At 53.1% G+C, this 20,030-nt stretch overlaps 1 protein-coding gene across 1 annotated transcript in view; it reads left to right on the top strand.

Moving 5' to 3' along the window:
• The window catches only part of EPS8L2 (EPS8 signaling adaptor L2), a 65,489-nt gene that overhangs the window by 2,214 nt on the left and 43,245 nt on the right, over positions 1–20,030 (top strand). The window contains exon 2 of the mRNA XM_082318934.1: positions 19,036–19,100. Coding sequence (XP_082175060.1) covers positions 19,057–19,100 — 44 coding nt within the window. The 5' untranslated portion in view covers positions 19,036–19,056. The remainder of the gene's footprint in view (positions 1–19,035; positions 19,101–20,030) is intronic.

Below are 20,030 nucleotides of genomic sequence, written 5' to 3'. Positions count from 1 at the left end.
AGCTCCGCTCCGGCAGGGTAACCGGGTGCACCTCCAGGGGAGGAGACCCTGCTGGGGGATGGCCTCGCGGCCAAATCTGCCAGATGTTTGTTAACATCTGACCCTTGATGAGATGGCTTTGAATGCGCTGGAAAGCAGAGTGCTTTTCGTAGGGTCACGGGATAATTCAGGCTGGAAGTGAGAGAGATTCAGAAGAGACTCTAATGCGCTAAGAGACTCAAGGAGGTTTCAGTTCTTGTGATAGGCAAAGAAAGGAGTGAAACCAGGAGAATATACGCGTTGGCTTGTGTGGGCTTGAGAAACATCCATATAAAATAAGTCCGGGTGCAAAGCCTGAGTGTGTGGGGGAACCTCAGGGTGTTATTCCCAGGGGGCTGGATCCCGGGGTGCTGCTTTGGAGCCGTGTCTCCATCACACTCTGCTTGCTTTCTCTCTTCCATGCCACGGTCTCCCGCGAAGTGCTAGGGCAGGGCAGGTTTGTGGTTTTGGTGAAGACTCAGCGGTTTTCTCCTCGTGCGGGGTTGAAGTCTGGCCTCACGTCTACTTTATGTAACAGCAATCAGCAGTACTGCTCTTAACTCCAGGGCAGATGTTAGCGCACGGCCTTTAGCCTATGAGTTTGATGTGACTGGCAATAAAATAATCACCCTCTAAAAATACTCAAGCCTTAGGAGCCTTCCCTAGTGTCCCCCAAGCAGAAGTGCTAGGGAAAGTCCACAGACTTCCCAGAGGGATGGAGATGGTTTCCTGCACTGCGGTAAAGCTTTTTCAGCATCAGAAATGGTGCCAGGCACTGTACAACGCCTGAGCGACAAGACCCAAGGAGGCTCAGGAGGCCCAAGATCACAATTTGGCTCCTGGATCTCCCCCTGCCCACAAGACCAGACAGCTTTTAATCTGTCAGGGCTACAGCAGAGAGGAGCGTTAAGGATTTTCATGTAGCAGGGAGGCTGTGAACAGCAACTCTGTCTGCTTGCACCGGTTTTGAAATGGCAAGCTCAGGGAAAAAGTATGCTGTCGCCCATCCCTAAAATATTTAGTTCCCCTCCATCAAATCACTGTCAAGAGGGAGTGGAAGGGGATCCCAGAGAGAGCCGATCCCACGCATTGGTGTCGTTGCGCTGCTCCCACAGGAGCAAGGCCGCCTCTGTGCACAAGGCGAGAGCTCCTCCTTGCCCAAGGCAGCGAGAGGCTTCCTCTCTCCCGGGCTGGGGCCGGTGCCGCCTGCAAACCTGAAATGCACGCTGCCGGGGGGGGTAACCAAAAAAGCCCTGGTATTTTTATTTCCTGGTAATCCAGACAAATCAGGAGGAATTGCAATTAAGAAGGGAGGGAAGGGTGTGTAGCCAAGTGCTGGACCGGTTTGGAGATCTTCCCCATTCACCTGCACCGCAGTTCCCCAGGAGAACCCAGCCCTTGTTCCCGTTCCCCAAATGTTCCCAAGGGCGTTACTGCAACGTGCTCCCTGTCACTGAGGCTCCGCAGAGGGAGAAGACCAAAAGCTTCCCAACCCATGGGAAGAGGAAGCCAAAGGTGAGGAGTCACAGGCTCTGCCTGCTCAGCCGCCCTGGAACAGCGACTGAAGTGGCCAGGCAAGGTCCTTTGGCCCTGATCTGGTTTGAAGCACCAAGCGAAGCCCCGAGGTGACTGTTCCCGCGGGCACGGTTGAATCAGGGGGACCCTCACATCTGCACAAGGCAAGAGGCTGATGGCAGGGGCTGGGCTGCTCCACGTCAGCTCGGAGGCAAGGCGCAGCCCCGGCTGGCGCGGCAGCTAGGCCCTGCTCGGGATGCTCCGTGCCCTTTCGTCCATCACTGCCTAGGCAGGAGGGTCACGAATCAACGCCGCTCACAAAGCATCTCCCACAAAGGTTTTCCTTCCCCTGTTGAGATGGGCAAACACGTCTCATGTACCAGAAATCCTCATCTCAGGTGCCAGGGGCGCATTCCCACATCCAGACCATGGTTGGGTCTTCACCCGCTGAGGCGTTAGCCCCCCTGTTCACCTCTCCTTTCCCCGATACGCTGCCACGGCTTCTCTCAGGCATTTCAGCTGGGACGGAGGAGCTGAGCACCACCAGGGCAATGGGCACCAAGACCCAGGGCAGGAAGGGGCAGCGGGCAGGATTTTGCAACAGCCCTGGCTGTCGTGATGGGCAGATGTAGCACAAATGAGCCCTTATGGCTCACAGGCCTCCAACCCAGCCTTGCCCTAGGTGCAGGCAGCTCTTTCGATGGCTGGTGGAGTGGCAACACTCCGCGTTTGGTGGGCTGGGGTCTTTCAAGACCACCTCGAAAAGGGCCAGCGAATGCTTGCCTTTTTTCAGTTTCCAGTTGGGGAGCTGGCCCCCAAAAGCTTTTCATAATTTGAACTTGTGCGAATTTTGTTCTTCCTGCTTCCCCTTTTCTTCTCCCCCCCGTCTTATCAGTTTCAACCTCTCCAGATTTATATCCTACAAAGGTAAAGTGCAGACCGTCTGAAAGGCAATAAACCAAAGTTCAACCACCCAGCAGTAATGCTCGCCATTGCTGAGTAATTCAGAAAATGAAATACTGCTGCTGGCAGAACGGCGATTAAGATCAAGCAAACAGGCACGGTCCGAGTCGACATCACCCTCCCGCAGACTGTTTACACCTAGCTTTCCTCTCGCTGAAGATGACCAGAGGTGGGAACTATCTGGGAGCCGAGACAGCTCTAACCTCTTCATGCGTTAGAGGTGTTGGCTGCCAGGAGAACCAGAGCTGCCACCCAAAGCCGTGGGCTCCCCCAGATTCCCGCACCAGCAAATACAAAGCAAAACCCAAACCCTGACCCACCTCACTGCTGTGGACAACGCAAGTGGCTTGCCCTAGTCCTCATTACCACCAACAGGACTCCTTCGGGGTCACTCCTCATCCTACCGCTGCTGGCAGGAGATGGTTGGCAACAAGGTGGGTGCTGCCCTTGGTCCAGGTGTTGCTCACAAGGAGTCACGGCGGGTCGGGGCTTAGGCCAGAACTGTGACTTGTGGATGTGAAATCCTCCAAGTCACGTTTGAGGCTTTCAGTGGTAACTGTATGGAGGAAACAGCAGTGACTCTGTCTGTGCTGTAGATAAACACAGAGGCGTCCATTTGCCTGAGCCTAAGACACTCCTTTCATCAGTAAGTTCACTTTATAAAAACATGGGGGAGAGGAGAAGAGAGAAAGGTAATTGCACCCACGATATCCCTTAATAAATCACAGGCTGGAGCCTGCTCTCATTCCTGACACTGCTGCCTCTTAATTATAGCTGTGTTCATCTGAGGAGACAGAGTAGGAGAGCCAGGCTTTATGCAGAAGGGAGCACTAATTAAAACCTCTCTGTTCCCTAGAAAGATATTCATGCTTTCCTCTGGGGAAGAAGTGAATGGACTTGTCTCCGGCCATTCCCGCAGGTTAATCTGTAATGCTGACTTTCACACAGCAAGGCAGTTTGACCTGTTTTCAGTACCTGATGCTCTTGGCATTGCTTCTAGGTTGAGATAGGGGCTTCCAAAACTCCTTGAAGAAGGAAGAGGAATAACGTGTACCCGGGGAGCCTGTGCAGGTGTGGGTGTTTCTTGCCCGGTGTAAGGTTAGGCAGGAGGAGATGGCTCCTCAGTCGATGTACACTGACCGCAACAGAGTTTTGGAAATTGTCCCTTGCTGAGACTCCAGCCCTTAGTATCTGACACAGGCAGGACTTCTGTGATGGAGAGTGTGTCCCAGACTGCACCCAAGCAAATCCTCTGATTGGAATTAGATGGACTTCAACAGGCTTGGTCGGTGCACAGATCCACATGAGAAGAGAGCCAGGTCCTCGGGCTGGCAGGGGAAGGAGTCTTGTACCACCAGGCACCTGCACACCAGCATCTCTAGATGATCTCCCGGTGGGCCTGGTACCTGACCACACAGGCAGCTGCATTGCTGATTCACCTCTATTTTTCTAACGCCTGGGAACACAAACCCTTCTAAATTGCAGGAGGAGAGCTGTGGAAACAGCAATTTGCCCCACTGAAGTCAAAGGGCTGCTTCCCAAAGGTGTAAGTCAGCATTCCCCAGCTGGCCCTGCAGAGTTTCACGAGCAGAGAACCCAAGCTGGCGAAGGGAGGGTCCAGTCCAGCATCCAGGCGTGTGCTCGCTCCAACCAGGCACTCAAACGAAGCCAGAGCAGGCTGGATGTGAATAACATGGGTAAAATGCTGGGTTGGAGTTTTTCCCCCCTTTTTTGCAATAGAAGGGGCAGGGCGGGAGAGTAAATGTGACGTGGAAGGCTCTCAGGGTGAACTGTAGATCCGTAGGACTGTCAGGTTTGTTGCTGCGAGTTGCTACTGCTTGAAAAAAAAGTTGCTAAAGTTTTACCAGCTGGGAAAAAAAAAAGCCAGAAAAGCTGCAGCTCAGTCAGATCAGTTGCTGCACTAAACTAGGCAGGAGCAGGTTCAACAGGATAAATTGAGAGTAAATGTACCAGAGCCGCGCTCATTGCTGGTCTTTGCTGGTATGTGCAGGTAACACCCTAGGTGTGGTCAGGCCATCAGCTGCAATGATGAGCAATCCTCTTGACATGGAAGCACCCTTTCCGCACTGCTCCTCTGCGCTGCTGCATCCGCTCCGAGCTTAAAAATAAAGAAGGAAGGGCCCCTGTATATGTGACTTAAGTTACAAAACTTCCAATACTCTTCAGCTTGGAAGAGAGACAGCTGAGGAGCTGCTCTCCTCGAGATCTGCGATACTGCCCGTGGCATGGAGACAGTGAGTAAGGGAACAGTTGTTTCCTGCTAACAGAGCTGGGGGCATCCCGTGAAACTGGCAGCTGGCGAGTGCGGCGCAGACAAAAGGAGATGGCTGAGCACACCATGCAGAGCCGAGCTGCGGAGCGTCTTGCCACAGGCCATTCAGGATGTCCAAAGTTTACACAGGTTGGCCAAATGCAGTTGGATAAATTCAGGGATGAAAAAGGGTACTGAGAGCTCTTAAATCCCACTGCTGGAGGCTGGGAAACTTTGCAGAGAGGCTCCCCGTGCGCCTGTCCTGTTCTTGTCCTCTCCTCTGGGCACCCGCATGTGCTGCAGCCGCGCGTGCGCTGCCAGCCTGCCACCCGAGCAGGAGCCGCGCAGGGGCGATGGGAGAGGTGATGGCTACCCCACGGCCAGGCAGCTGTCCCTGGCTCCGCTGAGCCAAAAGGCAGGACGGAAGGGAGGAGGGGAGCTCCAGCCCCAGGGACTGCTCAGTGGAAGGAAATGGCGTGCAAGTTTAATCACAGCCTAGGAAGTGAGGAGTGAGGGTGGCTGGAAGAAACAAGCTGAACAGTCAAAGCCCGCCTGCCACAGCCACATGCAAACCAGACCAGACAGGTCCCAGAACATCTGCTCCACACCTGCCACAAGCCCAGAGACGCTCCTGCTCTCTGCTCCCTGCCTGCCAAGACCTTGTGAGCAGTCAAAGGTCAGAAGAACGACCTAAAGCAGCGGAGAAGACTGTGGGAGAGATCTGGGCTGTCACCACCCTCTGGGCTGTCACCACCCTCGGCAGTCCCTGGTATTTTCCCTAGAGCGCAGCGTGTGACGCTCACTCCAACGTGATCGGTCCTTGCCAAGACAAGCGCATGTTGCTGCCAAGATGCTGCTGGCAGAGGCCATGCTCCGCTCCAGCGCCGCATGGGTGACCGGCACTCAGGTCCTCTTGTCTCAGAATCCTGTCCCCCACCAACTCGAGCTAAAAGAGGACTCGCTTAGCTCATGACAACCAGCTTCGCAGTAGGCCCACGCTAATCTCTTGCCAACAGTTAGTCCCACAAGGCAGCACTGAGGAGCACCTGGCTGGGGAGCACCAGCAATAGCACTTTGCTGTAGCCCAAGTGAGCCCCAGCCGCCGAGATGCACCAGGGCTGCAAATGCTGAAAGAGCATCTTCACGAAAGGTTGGCAATATCCTCTTGCAGACGGCTGCGGGCAGGAGGGCTGCGTCCCCGCCAAAGCCAGGCCAGGAAGGGGAATTACTGAAAGGGCTAAAAATGACATGTACGTATATTTATCTACAGTTGAAGGGGAACTGCGCAGGAGGGCTGGCTACCAGGGTGGCATCTCTGCTGTCAGGAAAGCTGGTATTTGCTGAGGTGGAGGATAAACGACTTTGGTTTCTCCGTTCAGTCAGAAACTCCGTGTCCCTCTCGAAGCCATGAGTATTCCTGTGCTCTCGGGGCCACCTGCCCCTTCCTTCAACACGACCTTCCCAGAGTATGCCAGGTTCTTCAATGTGCATGTTTAGACACAGCCCTGCTTCTGCAAACCTTTCCTTGCTCCAGAGGTGATCCATAAACCTGTGGCTCATTTAAGGATCAGCGTACCCTAAAGACAAGTCGGCCCAGTGAGGAGAGCTCACTGGTTTTAAACCACAGGTTGTGGTAAACACCACCCCTGCCGCCTCCTTTGGCCGCAGGAGAACCCATGTGGCCTGTGTTGGCACGACTGTGTGCCATCCTCCGACAGCCCCAACCCTCGCAAACACAGCTTGCCCACCTGGCACAAAGGGGCTTTCTTGCTCCTTCCCCCTCTCCTCTTTGAGGATCACAGGGTCATTCAGGCCAGAAGGGACCTCCGGAGGTCTCTACTCCAACCCAAAGCAGGGTCAGCTCTGAAATCGGAACGGGTTACACAGGGCTTTACTCAGTCTGTTCTTGAAAACCTCCGAGAACGGAGACGGCACAACCTCTCTGGGCAACCTGCTCCACAGCGCCGAGGTTCCCACAGCAGAAAGCCTCTCCTTCGTGCAGAGCTTTAGCTTTTCGGGACTGGAAATCCCTGTGCCAAGCCCCTGTGGGCAGGCAGGAGCGGCTAGTGAAACCTTTCCTCTTTAAGATATTGCAGGAAACTCTTCTCTCCCCTTCCCAGCCCTGTCACCACTCCTGGTTTCTCCCAGCCCGGCTAACGGGCTGCCCTCACAGACTCTCATCCCAGGCCTCTGCTGCAGGGACCAGTTGTGCTTTTTCCTCCTTGCCCTGGCAGGAGATTAATTTTTTTTGCGGCAAGATTGTTAAAACATTTCTGCACTGTAAGATTAGAAACTGCCATTTAAGTTCTTTTGATAAACCCAGCCTCACACATCCTTCTATTCTAAATGAAACAAAGGGCAAAGGGAACATGTGGGGTTTTTTTTGTTTTTGGAAAGATCTCTCATGGGACTGTTGTGGTTACTGTGTAACTGGCTGTTCATGCTGCAAAAACCCCTCCTGCCGGCCTCACCCACAGCGCTCGGGAGCTTTACTGAAAGCCCAAACACTAGAAATCAACCCAGATGACAGGAGATCACCCTGTAAAAGCCCAGGGTTTACCTGCACGCATGCAGGGGGAGGCTCCGCAGCTGGCAGCGACGCCAGCTCGAGCCCTTGCCAGCCCCTCGCTCTCCTGTGATGCTCCTTCGTTGTGCCAGCACAAGGGCCCGCGGCGCTGGGCTGCGAGTCGGACCCTGGAGCTGATCTGGCTGGGAAATAAACCAGCGAGTTAAAAAAATGTACGTGTAGGGGGAATGGGGCTCAAGCCCCATCGGTTCCTGCTCTGGGTTGGAGTGCTCCCGCACACGGTTGCTGGGGACGAGGTGGTGGCCAGGGACAGCAGGAGGGTGGGAAGTGCTGGAGCTGCTCCTGGAACCAAGACTGTAACTTGTCACGGTACGGTGCGAGTTGCTAGGAAAGAATCGGGACCATTTGCTCATCTTTAGCCCAGGTTTCAGAGTGAAAATCAAGCAGGGTTTAAAAAGGGTTTAAAAACAGGAGAGAGGAACTACCAGAGTAAGATTGCTGTATCTAACGGCATCTCCAAGGGTTAATACCAGGAATCTCTCTAGCAGACTTTGCTGACAGAAGGCTCCAAACGCTACAGCTCGGTCAAGGGCCACACACAGGACAGCAAGGCGAGTTGCCTAAGAAGAGGTTAAAGTGAGTAGGCCATGAACGAGCACATCGGGGTCAGCTGCACTTGTGTCCGTCCCCGGTGGGAACGCCAGGCCCTGACCGCAGCTCTCCCCGACCGACAGGCCGCTGCTCTTTCCAGCTTCGGCACCCGCATTGCGCCTCTCCTCCAAGCCAAGGTAGCTCATCCCCTTGGAGCCGTCCCTCTATTCCTCTCCGGGAGGTTGTAAATTTTTCTATCACCCTTTCGCTGATGGGAGCAGAGCCTGGCAGAGTCTAAAGGACATGCTGGAGGAGACAGAGGAGACCTCTGGCAGAGCAATGAGCTGAAATCTCGTCTCTGATGTGCAGTTTGTGTCTTAAGAAAGGAGCGAGTTTCCTGCATAGGGTTTTTGAGAATAACGCCTGGTCCTCTTCCCCTCGCTGTTTTCTGTGACTGTGCATCTCGTCTTTTGAATCCAAAGACGCAGCAGGGCTGTCCTCAGTTGGGCATGAAAGTTTGGTTAGGTACTTTGCAACAGAACGTGATCTGCATCAGCAATCAACAGTTTGGTTCCTATGGGGACTCTCTGTGGGAATCCAAAAATCTCAGCGTTTTGCAGGTAAAACGAATGACTGACAGCAAAAGCACGTTTTGATGAACTCCCATTTCTGCCTTTCAGAGATGACTGGGAAGTGATAAATCACCATTTGCCATATAGAATTTTATCTACCGTGACATATATATGAAAACACCAGCAACAGAAAGAAAAAAGCTAGATTAGACTACTACTGAAAAATGCCCAAGTGCTGCTGCATGGACATTTTTTTGCTTATTCCCACCCTCAGCAGCACAGCCCGCTCCCCTCAGCCAGGTGGGTGATACACCTTCAGTGATCCAAGCTGCATCCACAGCCGGTCCCAATGCCCTGAGACGGCTCCCACCGCGCGAGCTGGCACCTCGGGGCAGCCTGGGATGAGAGGGTTGAGGAAACCACCCTGAGCAAGACCCTGCTCACCCTTCTGCGCTCGCAGCGCTTGGGAGATGCGGCCGTCACCTGCACCAAAGGAAAGAAACCTGGCCAGAGCCCCAGGTGTGTTTCGAGGGGCTGAATATACCCTGTAAGAAACGACCCCGTCCCCTGCCGCACCAAAAGCTGACCTGAAGCCTGCCACGTCTCTGGGAGCGTGGTTGCCACCAGGTCACTGAGCTGGTTAAACCGATGTCAGCTTGTTTTCCTGCAGTGGCACTCAGAGCCGAGCTCCCGTGTGCCAAGTGTGAGCTCAAATGAATTGTTAGCAAGTGGCCAAAAATACACAGACAGGATATGAGTAGGAAGCACAAAATGGGGTGGGAAGAGATGGCAACGAATGTTGTCGTGATTAGCCTAAGAAGGCTGGAAAAGCCTTAAACATCAAATGTGATTTTCAAGAAATTAATCTCCTCCCTCAAATCTTCTGCCCCACCCTCCCAGCAAAAACCCCAGGGCGAGTTTTACAGGAGGAAATGAAAATTATCGATGCATTAGCTTCCCCAAGCCCCAAGTGCTGCAGGCAGACACTCGGAAAGGGCGCAGGGAGCCCAGGGAAAGAGCTGGTACAGGCAGAGGGAGGCAGGCTGCAGCCCTCTCCCTTTATTTGGGGAAGGATACCACGGTGTGGCCTTCCTAGGCAATGAGATAAATATTTCTCGGTTCAGATTTACCAGTCATGTTCTACGTCTCGCTGCAACCCCAGAGGCTTCAAGATAACCATGCTGGAGACAAATGGAAGCTAAACATGGCCCCCAAAGTGGCTCTCAGCCTAATAACAAGCTTTTCTCTGATGGAGAAAAAGTTCTTGGCACACTGACTGTCCTGCTACACGCCTGAATTTCTGCCAGGCCAGTGAATCAGCGTTTTAGGGAGTGACCAAAAATGCCCTTCCCTTAGGAGGAGGCGGTGGAAACGTCCCATCGATCTCAACACCTCTGTCTTGCTCATGAACCAGCTGGCATGGAGGAGTCCATTTACAAACAAAACTCCTTCTGCCCCCCCCGAGGGTCGGCGAGGGACTAGCCATACCACCCGGTCAGCCTTCCCTGAAGCGTTTCAGCCCCCTTTGGGCTGGCACTAGCCAGGCAAGTGATGTTCAGGTTTAAGTATCACGGTCCTGGGGCTAAAGGCCTTGGCTGGGAAGTGATGTGGAAAATCAATCGGCCTGCCGAATTTACCTGTTAGGCTTTACAGGTCTCCTGTAAAAGCAGGAACAAACTAGGCCTGCTGAGGCTAGCTTGTAAGGATTGCACAGTATTAACGTGAGGTGGGGTCACAGTGTACTTACACATTAAAGCAATCATTTAACGAACGACTGATGCACCTGAGTGATTAGCTCAAAGCAGTCGGGACAGCAAAGGCCCATCTCTTACCTACCTACATGGCCACACAATAAATGACTGGTCCCCATCGGGGACCAACGAGGACCACCCAGGTATTATTAATGTGTTGTCAGTGTGGCTGTGGCAGCTGATGGTTGGACCAGAGAGCTTTAAAAGCTTCTGGAAGCAGCAGTTTTGCTCCTGGTGCTTTGCATAAACACACCACCACCTTTCAAGCACGGATGCGACAGCCCTGAGCAAATCAGCTTTTTTTTTCTTTATAGTCCGCCCATAAAGCAGAACGGTTTGCTGTGCCCTCAGAGCCTTAACACCACTGCACGAAGCGGCAGGAACCCTTACACCTCCTCCATCCCCGGCCGCTAGCCCATCCTGCCCCACCAGTGCCAGCCTTTTGCCGAGTCTCCCAGCTGTGTCACAGACAGATGCCTTCGAGCCTGGAAAAGCCATAAGAGAAATGAGAGATATTCTCGCTATACAGCGAGGTGCACGTGAGGAACAGCTCTGGGAGTCGGCGCTTGCAGCCAGGAGACGCGAGCACACGGCCAGTTACGCACAGGGTTTTGGTGTTTTGCCTGAAGACGGAGGCGATTCAATGCCCTCCTTCAGGCTGGGCTGGGGCAGAACAGGGCAGCGCCCGCGGCCGCTATCCGTCCCGCTCTGGAATATGACACACACATGCAGAGTCACTCCCTATTTTTACTGGCCTGATGTCCGAGTCCTGATTTCTACAGAGAAAATAAAAAGGATCCCTTTCACCAACAGTCACAGTGCCAAATCCCTCGCCCCTTCTAAAAATCACATCTGTACCCCCCTTGCTGCCGGTGATCCAGCTCCCGGAGTCTGGCACCAGGCTAGGAAAAAGGGATTATTTTGGGGGGGGTAGGATTGAATAAGGACGCAGGGCAGAGAAACCTTCAGCATGACAACTACCAGCGCATTTCTTCAGCAGACTTTCTGGGTTCCAAGCGTGCTACGCCCACGGGTCCGGCCAGCACCGGCGCACGATGGCTGCAGCCCTCCAGCCTTCCCCTCGCCTCCCGCCCAGACAGTCCCGGGCCAGCACCGGCCTCCCACGGCTCCTGCTGGGTGGTGCCAGTCGCAGGGCGAGGGGACAGGCTTTGCTCACAGGAGGTGTGGGCACAAATGAAAACAAGACAGAGGAAAAAGCTACAAAATTCCCCACCGCACTCTTCTCTTCGCAGGAAGCCTAGGCAAGTGACTCACGTTACACTTTCTCCCATTCGGGAAGTTTTGAATTGGGGTCTTTTAATTCAAACCATTTCATGAGCAAAGTGTGCTCATCCGTCTCCTTCCGTCTTTCCAAAGGCATCTATTAATATTTGGCACGCTGTTTCTGGGGCCGGTTCTCGAGCTTGCTAAACTGCAGCCCAAGCGTAGATAACGCTCAGCTTGGCACCCCGGGGAGGAGACGGGCTCAGCAGACACGCAGCAAGCCCCGACCTGCTCCCTGTTTTTCCTCCACCCGGCTTCTGCGGGATTCCTCCAACAGAGAGGAAAAGTGTACATTCAGGAGCTGTGACTCAGCACGGGGACTCTGCAAACACATCTTGCAGAGGGGTAGTGGAGTCAGCTTCCAGTTTTTCCCCAAGATCATGGAGATTGTGGCTATTTGTCCATTTTCCCTGGGTATTTATAGAGCAAGGCACTGTCTAGACTTGCTTTTGGTTATGTTTCTTGGAGGAAGGTTTTACCTTCTGGCAGGAATATAAAAGCTCCTAGTTCGGTTTAACGAGCCTGCAGAGCCTTCCTATGCCGCACCGACCTCTGTGGGCACCGACAGCCTCCGGCGCTGCCCAGAGTCCTGACCTGGACCTAAATTAAGGTCTGTTTGCGTATCCCCTACGGACTGGAGAGAGCCACCAGCGTGCATGTGTGTGTGTGTGTGTGTATGTGTTTGGGGAGACACGGGGGGGTAACTTCCCATGCTCTCTCCAGGTAGTTTGTGAATCTCGCATCAGGAATTTGTAAATATTGGCACTTTTGCTCTGTGGTATCAGTTTGTGTTTCTAAGCGTTAACTCCCAAGCCTCCATTTCAGCCCCTTGGGGGATCAATAGTAAAGCCAGCAGATGCACTGCCTCCAAATCTCTAGTGCAATCTGGCAGGGCTGTGTGGTCTCCCAGGGTGTTCCCCTCTCGACGCTGGGAAGTCTGCCTAAACATTTCCCCAGAAAACACTTTTTAAGCACAGATTACTGTTTCTGAGGAGGTGAGCGAACACAGCCTACTTGGGTGTGATCCTCAGCAACGGCTATAAATCTTATCCCAGTGCTCTGCAGGACACAGCATGCAAGGGCACAGCACGTAAGGAGGGAGGGACTCAAACAAAAAGTGGCAATCGGGGTCCATCAAAGCTGGCAGAGGGGTGGCTGTAGATCTGAGTTGACTCGGTCTGAAAGAGCTGCTGACACTTCTCCCATGGAGGCTGAAGAACGCTTGGTTCTCCTCTGCTCGGACCTACGCTGACCTGTTGGGCTGGGTTCTATTTATCCTGGTGTTTGTCTTCTGGAGAATCTCCACAATGTGAAAAATGCCACGTAGAGAGCAGCGAGGGTTTCTTCCAGACACCTAGCAGGTTGTACCCGCCGCCTGTGACTCTGACTGCCGTAACATGGTACGTGCCATGCACGCCCTGAGACTACACAGGCACTCACGCTCACCTCTTCCACAGGGGCTAGCGTCTTCCCAAAGCGACCCGTGATCTCGACTGGCTCCGTCACTGTAAAGATAACTCGAAAGGGTGCCATGGGTGGGAGGGAACAACAGGACTCACCACTTTCCACAACTTGGGGCACTCTAAAGACATCTCAAACAATGCAGACAAGAATGGGGACTCCTAGGGCCGCCAGACTCTCTGAGAAATATCGGGTGGATGTGTTCCCCTTTTCAAAGCAGGAACCACCAGCAAGAGGTTAAAATAGAGTCGCGAAGTTCCGACTTGGTCCCACCGAACCACCATGATTTGCAAGGCCTGATTTGCAAAGACAGGGTTTGGAAAGTTCAGATGGGACAAGATCCTTGCTTGCTTGCTATTACAAAGGAGCAGCAACAACAACAACGTGTTCATTTGTTTGGCTGTCAGCCTCTGCTCTGGAGTTGGGTTTTCCCTGATGCTTTCTGACTAAGCAAAGATGATGATCTTCATGAGTGCATGTTCTTGGTAGAGAGCCTAATGAGCAGGTCTGAATTTCTTTTGGTGAGCCCTGACAGGCATCCTTACTGGCAGGTTCAGAAAAGCAACTAAAAGCAGGAGAAGGGTGGTTTTGTGATTAGGAGGCTGGACCAGGACAGAAGAGACCCAGATTAAGTTCTCAGGTCTGCCGCAGGCTCCCAGGGTCCATCTCGCAAGCACTTTCAGAGATCTAAACCAGATCCTGTGAATTTAGACCTCTTGGTGCCACATGAGGAGCACCAGGCACACAGATCCCGGTGCCTCACCAACACCCAAAGGCTGTTTTGTTAGTGGGCTGACGTGGGATTGTAGCCTCGCCTATCTGCCAGGTCCTTCAGTACGATCACAGCGGGCAGGACAGATCGTGGGAGTCAGCAGGATGCTCTCGGGGCTGTCCGGAGCACGGACAGCGCGGGACACACGTATCACGGTGCCGGTGCTCCCTTTGCTCTCGTGTGGGTACAAGCAGAGTTAGCTTTGCGGGACAGTCCGTCAAACAGCTTTCGCCAGCGTGACATTCCCTTATGAAAACGCTCAGCAGCCCTAACAGACGGCGCTTTGTTGTCCTGGGAAGTTTAAAAGATAACATCATGTGGTCGCCAGCTAATGTTTCTAACTGACGCTTTATGTTACTTGCCCAGGCTTCTGCTAATGTAGCATTTCTGCCTGACCCATCCAGTCGGCAGGGGCTACCTGCACAGACAGCAGCACCCTCGCCATACCTGCCCCCTCCTGCCCCAGGCAGCGTTTCCATCACAAATATTTCACCAGCGCCCAAGGCCCGTAACCTGCTTGGTGCAGGGACTTCCCTCGCCACGTCCTCGAGCGCTTCACGTGCGCTGCAGAACGAGGCCATTCCCCACCACCTTTGGGTTGACTCGACGGGGCATAAGGGACCACTCTGCACGGTGGCATCGTGCCGGGTGGTCCAACCCGGTCAAGAAACACTTTAGGCTACAGACATCGAACCTTATTTGACCCCTTTTTGTGACACATCGGTTAAACCATCAGCATCAGTACTATGGCTCCAGGGAGGAAAACATGTTTCAATACTCGCTTGTGGGCACTTCAGAAGTCCCGTCGCATCGGGCAGATTTCAATGGGATGACTGATGGAAACAAAGCCAAGGTCTGTTAGAAATGGGTTAGAGCATGCTAGGAAAAAAAACTTACTGTTACTCCTAGGTAGCTTGTCAGTTTTTAAGGTTTGGGGTTTTTGGCTGTATTTTTCTACTATTGTTCCAGAAAAAGCTGTTGCATTTTGCCCAGCATTCCTCCGCCGCTACAATCGCATATTCCAGCAGCCTCTGACACCAACAAACCTTCTCCAGCTCACTCTACCTGATCGCAGCCTTAAAGTTACTCTTAGACCCATGATGAAAAACACTCACAAACCCTAGATGCTGCTATTAACAGTGATTATAAAAATAGCCCGAAAAAAAGACGCTAGTATTTCACATTTTCAAGTTGTCCAATCTTCACCCAAAGCCCAGAAGCTTTCACGATCCCTTTCCATTTGCTGTAAGAACAAAAATGTATGACCAGAGCAGACAAGGGAGAAGTATTCCTGATAAAAATAATGTACGACAATAGTAGTGATCGGCCCACAGAGAAGAGAGCTATTATTCTTTCCCCTCCCATAGAGCTTCTCCACCCTTGTAATGTTGTAGCTCCCTCTTCAAAGAGACTCAAAGAAAGCCAAAACAATGTATGGCCCGCTTCCATTTGCTATAAAAGTACAGAAATGTAGCACAGACAACAATGCCAGGCTCCTCTCACGATTCTGTGTCTTCGGGAGGATATTTGACCTCCAAGGATAAGACTGTCCGGAAAGTCAGGGAGTGAGATTTCCTTTGCTTTAAAGTACAATACAACTTCACCCACCTCGATGTCCTTCAGCACTGACTTCTGCTGGCCTCCCTAAGGCGCTCCGTTTCAGCACAGGAGATCTCCTGGCCTGGGACAGGTCACGGCGCCAGGCTTTAGCCAGGCAGTTAAGCTTCCCCTGTAAGTCCCCCCAGCGTAAGTGTAGTGCTGCCGTCTGTCCCTGCGGCCAGAATTTGAGCCTGGCTTAGCTGCTGGAGCCTCTATCCCATTAACCACCACGTGGAAGGCTTAGTGGCTTGGCTTGGTGACCCACGGAGGAACGCTGCCCTGCACCATCAAAAGAGTGGGTGATGGTCTCGAAACTGGATTTGATAAGGCTGAGTCAAAGGCAATCCCTGCACAGCCACACATCGCAGGGCTACATTTGCCTCTCGCTTCCCTTCTTACGCGTGCTCGCCCCGCTGGGGAAGGAGAAAGCAGCCGCACCCTGCAGGGAGATAAGAGGGAGATCAGGAGCCCTCTAATCAGGGAAGCTGAGCTGAAATGACAGCGGGGAGAAGAGGTTGCGACAGCGGTTGCAGCTCTCAGGGATGCCCCCACGGGGAGGGGGAAACCTGGGGAAAGCCAGCCGCTTGGCCACAGCCTCGTCTCTCACGTCTTATCTTTGGCTCCATCCACATTTAAAGGTGAAGTACTCTCAGCCCTTTCTTCATCTTATTCAAGTCCAGTTGTCTCTCGATTTAGCAAAATCATTATAAAGTCTCCAACCCCTCAGAAACGTGCCCCCCCCCCCCCGTCTGCCAGCTAGGTTTCAATTAATGTCAGGCAATTTAAACTGAATTAAAAGCTCTGCCGCGAGGCTCTGTCCTGGTTTAACTTGGCCAGCATCACCACACCCTCATTTCGATTAACACAAGTTTAAATGCAGACACGGCCCTTAGTGCAGCTAGGCAAAGGTTAAATAACCAAAACAGCACGAATAAATAAAAAGAAGGGAGCCCAGCAGGATAAGGACCCGCTGACTTGGCAGGCGCTCGCATTGCTTCCCGTTTCATGTCCTCTTTCGGATGCAGGCACCCTGGAAGCGAGGACGACCTCCCACCGGTGCTGGGCGGCGGGAGGGGGGACCCTGGGGTTTACTGTCAGGGTATAAATGGGACTGCAAGCGGCACAAAACCTCTCTGCTGTTTCGGGGGTGGCGGCTGTTCCCGCTGCATGCTTCCAGCAGCGCGTTGGCAAGTCAACTCTGGCACTGGGGGGTCCCGTGGCGTTGCCACTAGCCGAGGTACCTGGTAGCTTATCCTGCCTTGCTCTAGGGAGCCCAGCTTATCCCGTCACTACTTTCTTATTAACTACCATGAGATAAAGAATTGGGTTATTTTATGGCTGGTCCCTCTTCACCCATGAAGCTGAGCAGCGACCTCTGCCATTGCCACGGGGTCTGCTCCCCTGGCAGCCACACAGGGTTTGACCAGATGGGTTCCTCTAAAAGCAGGAGCAGATCCCCCAGAGTCTGTCTTTTAGATAGAGCTTGTGAAGGAGAAACAAAACCTAGGGTGACCGTGGCTGCATCCCTGGGTCCTTCTGCTCTTTCACGGCTGGGGCCCGGGAGCAAGCTCGGAACTCCACGGGGCAAACTCGGCACCACTTACCCGCCGGAGTAACCTGGATTTCAGTCCATTAAGGACACGGCCCTGGGGCAGTAAATGGAAGGGAGCCAGAAATATTACATTAATATGCAGAAACATTCCCAACTATGATCATCAGCCATGGGACTAAAGTGATCAGATAGTGTAAACAGACCAGAGCTGGGTTTATGAGAGCACATTCCCTTTTCTAGGTATCTTATGCTAATGCACACAGAGATCTGGGAGATAGGAACAGTTTGAGGACTGTAAAAGGAAACCAGCAGACAGCTATTAACAGAGGAAAAATTCACAGGTACCCAAGCTTGGGCACAGGGACGGGTTTTATTACACTCAGAGGGGTTGGCAGAACACCAAGTTTCGATTCTAACGTGTATGAATTTATATCTGCATGTGTGCGTGCGCGTGGACTTTAGTATCAACCACAAGAGAGACGAAAAAGGGAGAATTTAATATGCTAGCTACAAAATGCACTTCAAAGTCATTTCTAACAGCGTCTCAGTGCTGAGGAGCGTTACTGCGACACAAGGCAGGCTGAAAGCCGTAAGGCTGAGCCCAAAAGATGCCGGGGTCCTCCACACGGTCTGTGCGTACGCGGCTGTGCCGTGGTGCTCGCGGTGTGCCGCTCTGCGGCGTGCAGAAGCCCCGTGCTTCGCCTGGAGAGCTGCATCGCCACGAAATATCCGACAGGCGTGCGGTCTTGTTACGATCAGGGAGAAAACTCTGTATCTGCCCTCACCTCGGGGTGAAACACACGCAGCAAAATAGCACAAATGAGTGTTTCCAAGGTGAGGAATAAAAACGGATAGGTAAGGAATCTGGGGCAGCTCTGCTGACGATACAACAAGCCCTGCAGCAGAGACTGACAGCCTCCAGAGGGGAAATCCCAGGCGCCAGGGATGGCTCCAGGGCATTCCCGGGGGATTACACACAATTTAGCCTAAGCTCAGTCAAGAAAAACCTTTGCGAGGCAGCTCTGCTGCCTGCCAGGGCCGGCCGCCACGGCGGCCCCGCGGCACACACCAAGCGCATCCCAAGGTCCCCTCGCAGGAAATCCCACCGAAGGCAATGACTAATTTCTTCCTCCAGGCCAACAACGAGTATTTTAAAGCCATACTTTTGAATTCTGACAACCTTATAACGAGGTGAGCGGGGTCCGACCCAGGCGAAGCAAAAAAGAGGTGCTGAGTGCCCAGCCCACAGGCAGGTGCCCCTGAGCTTTTCAAAAGTGAATGAGAAAACGTCAAGACTTTGTCTTGGCTTTCCTTCAACTCATGCACTGGAGCAGAGGTGAATATCTTGGATGCCAATACAAGGCGTCCCCCGAGGTTTTATTATACCTTGTTTTCCCTTCCCCTTTTTTTTTTTTTTCCTGCTTTCAGTTCTGCTCTCAGAGCAGTGCCTGGATCTCTCTCACATCTTCTCTCACATTATTTATAATTCTCATCTGAAAGAGGAGGAAAAAAAAAAAAATCTGTGAACAGAGCCTGCCTGCCTCTCACCAAGCACTCAGCCATTGCAGTAAATTTTTCTCCACCCTTACGCTGCCAGTGGAGCAGCATTCACAATTATCTCACTTTTCTCTATGAGAGCAATACTCCAGTAAGGATACTTTAACAACTGGTATAGAGTTTAAAATTACCACGTAACAAAAGATAATGGCACTATAGGCAGCAGAAATGACTCGGGAAACTTAGAGCCATGAGCACATGGCCACAGGGATCCAGATGTTTGTTAATGGGCTTTGACAGACCATAAAGGCAAGGGCCACATCAGTCCCGAACTGCAGGCAGGGCTGCTTCGCTAGAAAAAGACGTGCTGAAATGCCACAAAGTCGGGGTTTGCCCGGAAGGGACGGGCAAGAGGGGAGAGGTGGAAATAGGTTTCGGAAAGGCGTCCTGGGATGGCCAGGTCAGAGCTGGGAGAGGTGTCTGAGCCGCAGGGCAGAGATCAGCAAGAAAACCCCATCGTGCTCACCCGACTGCTCTCACCTGCCCGCGCTGCGGCTTGGACACCCCAAATCAGAGGCAGGAAGGGCAGCACGCACACAGATAAATCGTCTGACAGCGTGTTTTCTACTCACTAACTCTGTCTCTTCTGCTTCTGCTGCAGTTGCCTGTCCTGCGAAGCGACATGAGTCTCAAGGGATCCCTCAGCAGCAACCCTGGCTCATCAAAGTAAGGATCTCGGCGACGGGCTTCCTCCAGCTCGTGGCTGGCACCGCCACTCCTTCCCACCACCGAGGGCGATGCTCCCAGCGGTCCCACTTGCCCCCCAAGTCCCTGGTGTTTGTTTCACCCTTCCTGGGCACCTCACAAGCTGTGGCCATAGCCAGCATCGCTGCCTCACACCTCACGTGCCCTGTGGCTTGGTGATGCCAATCAGAGGGACACTGAGAGCCTCTCCACCTGTGGCTTGGGGGCTATGGCAGCCCATGGTGGCTTCCCAATGGAGCCAGAGCCACCAGCTCTCTCCCTCCTTCCTGCACACTCCTGGTCTCTGGAGAGCAGGGTGTAGGTGTATGAGCACCGTGAACCTCCGCCTGCCCTCAGGGGGACATGGTGACAGAGCAGAAAGCAGCCACCGGCCACCCACTGGCTCACTGCACCGTGCAGGACAGCCTGACCACAGCGCCTGAAACCCGGAGGTCCTGCTTTGATCATCCCCTGCCAGGCCCGAGCCGGAGAAAACACTGTTATCTCCTGGCTGCGCACCCCTACACACAACCCAGGCATGGGGGGTGGCCCTACAGGGGATGGAACCCATGCTTGGAGACCTGACACCCCAAAACTCAAGCGTTTACACGCAATTACATCCTTCTACATTTTTACATGGGACATGTTCTATATCTGAGCACCTACCTTCAAGGAGTACATCTCAAAAGAGTCCATTAATAAGGGATCTTAATCTTGGCACTTACACTGCCTCAGGTTCAGGTGGACTCAGGTATAATGTGGAGGGGTCTCCATTTACCTGCACGGCTCCCTGTAACAGCCCCACTTATCGCACACTGGGAGCCGCTGTCCTTAAAACAGCCCCTCCAGAAGCAATGTCCTTCCAGGGGACGCTGCGTGTGAAGGTAACTCTAGTGGGGACAGGCCTCGGTG

The sequence above is a fragment of the Platalea leucorodia genome (genome assembly GCF_965183815.1).
Source record: "Platalea leucorodia genome assembly, chromosome: 7".
Classification (NCBI taxonomy): Eukaryota; Metazoa; Chordata; class Aves; order Pelecaniformes; family Threskiornithidae; genus Platalea; species Platalea leucorodia.
This window is presented reverse-complemented; position numbering and strand designations above follow the sequence as displayed.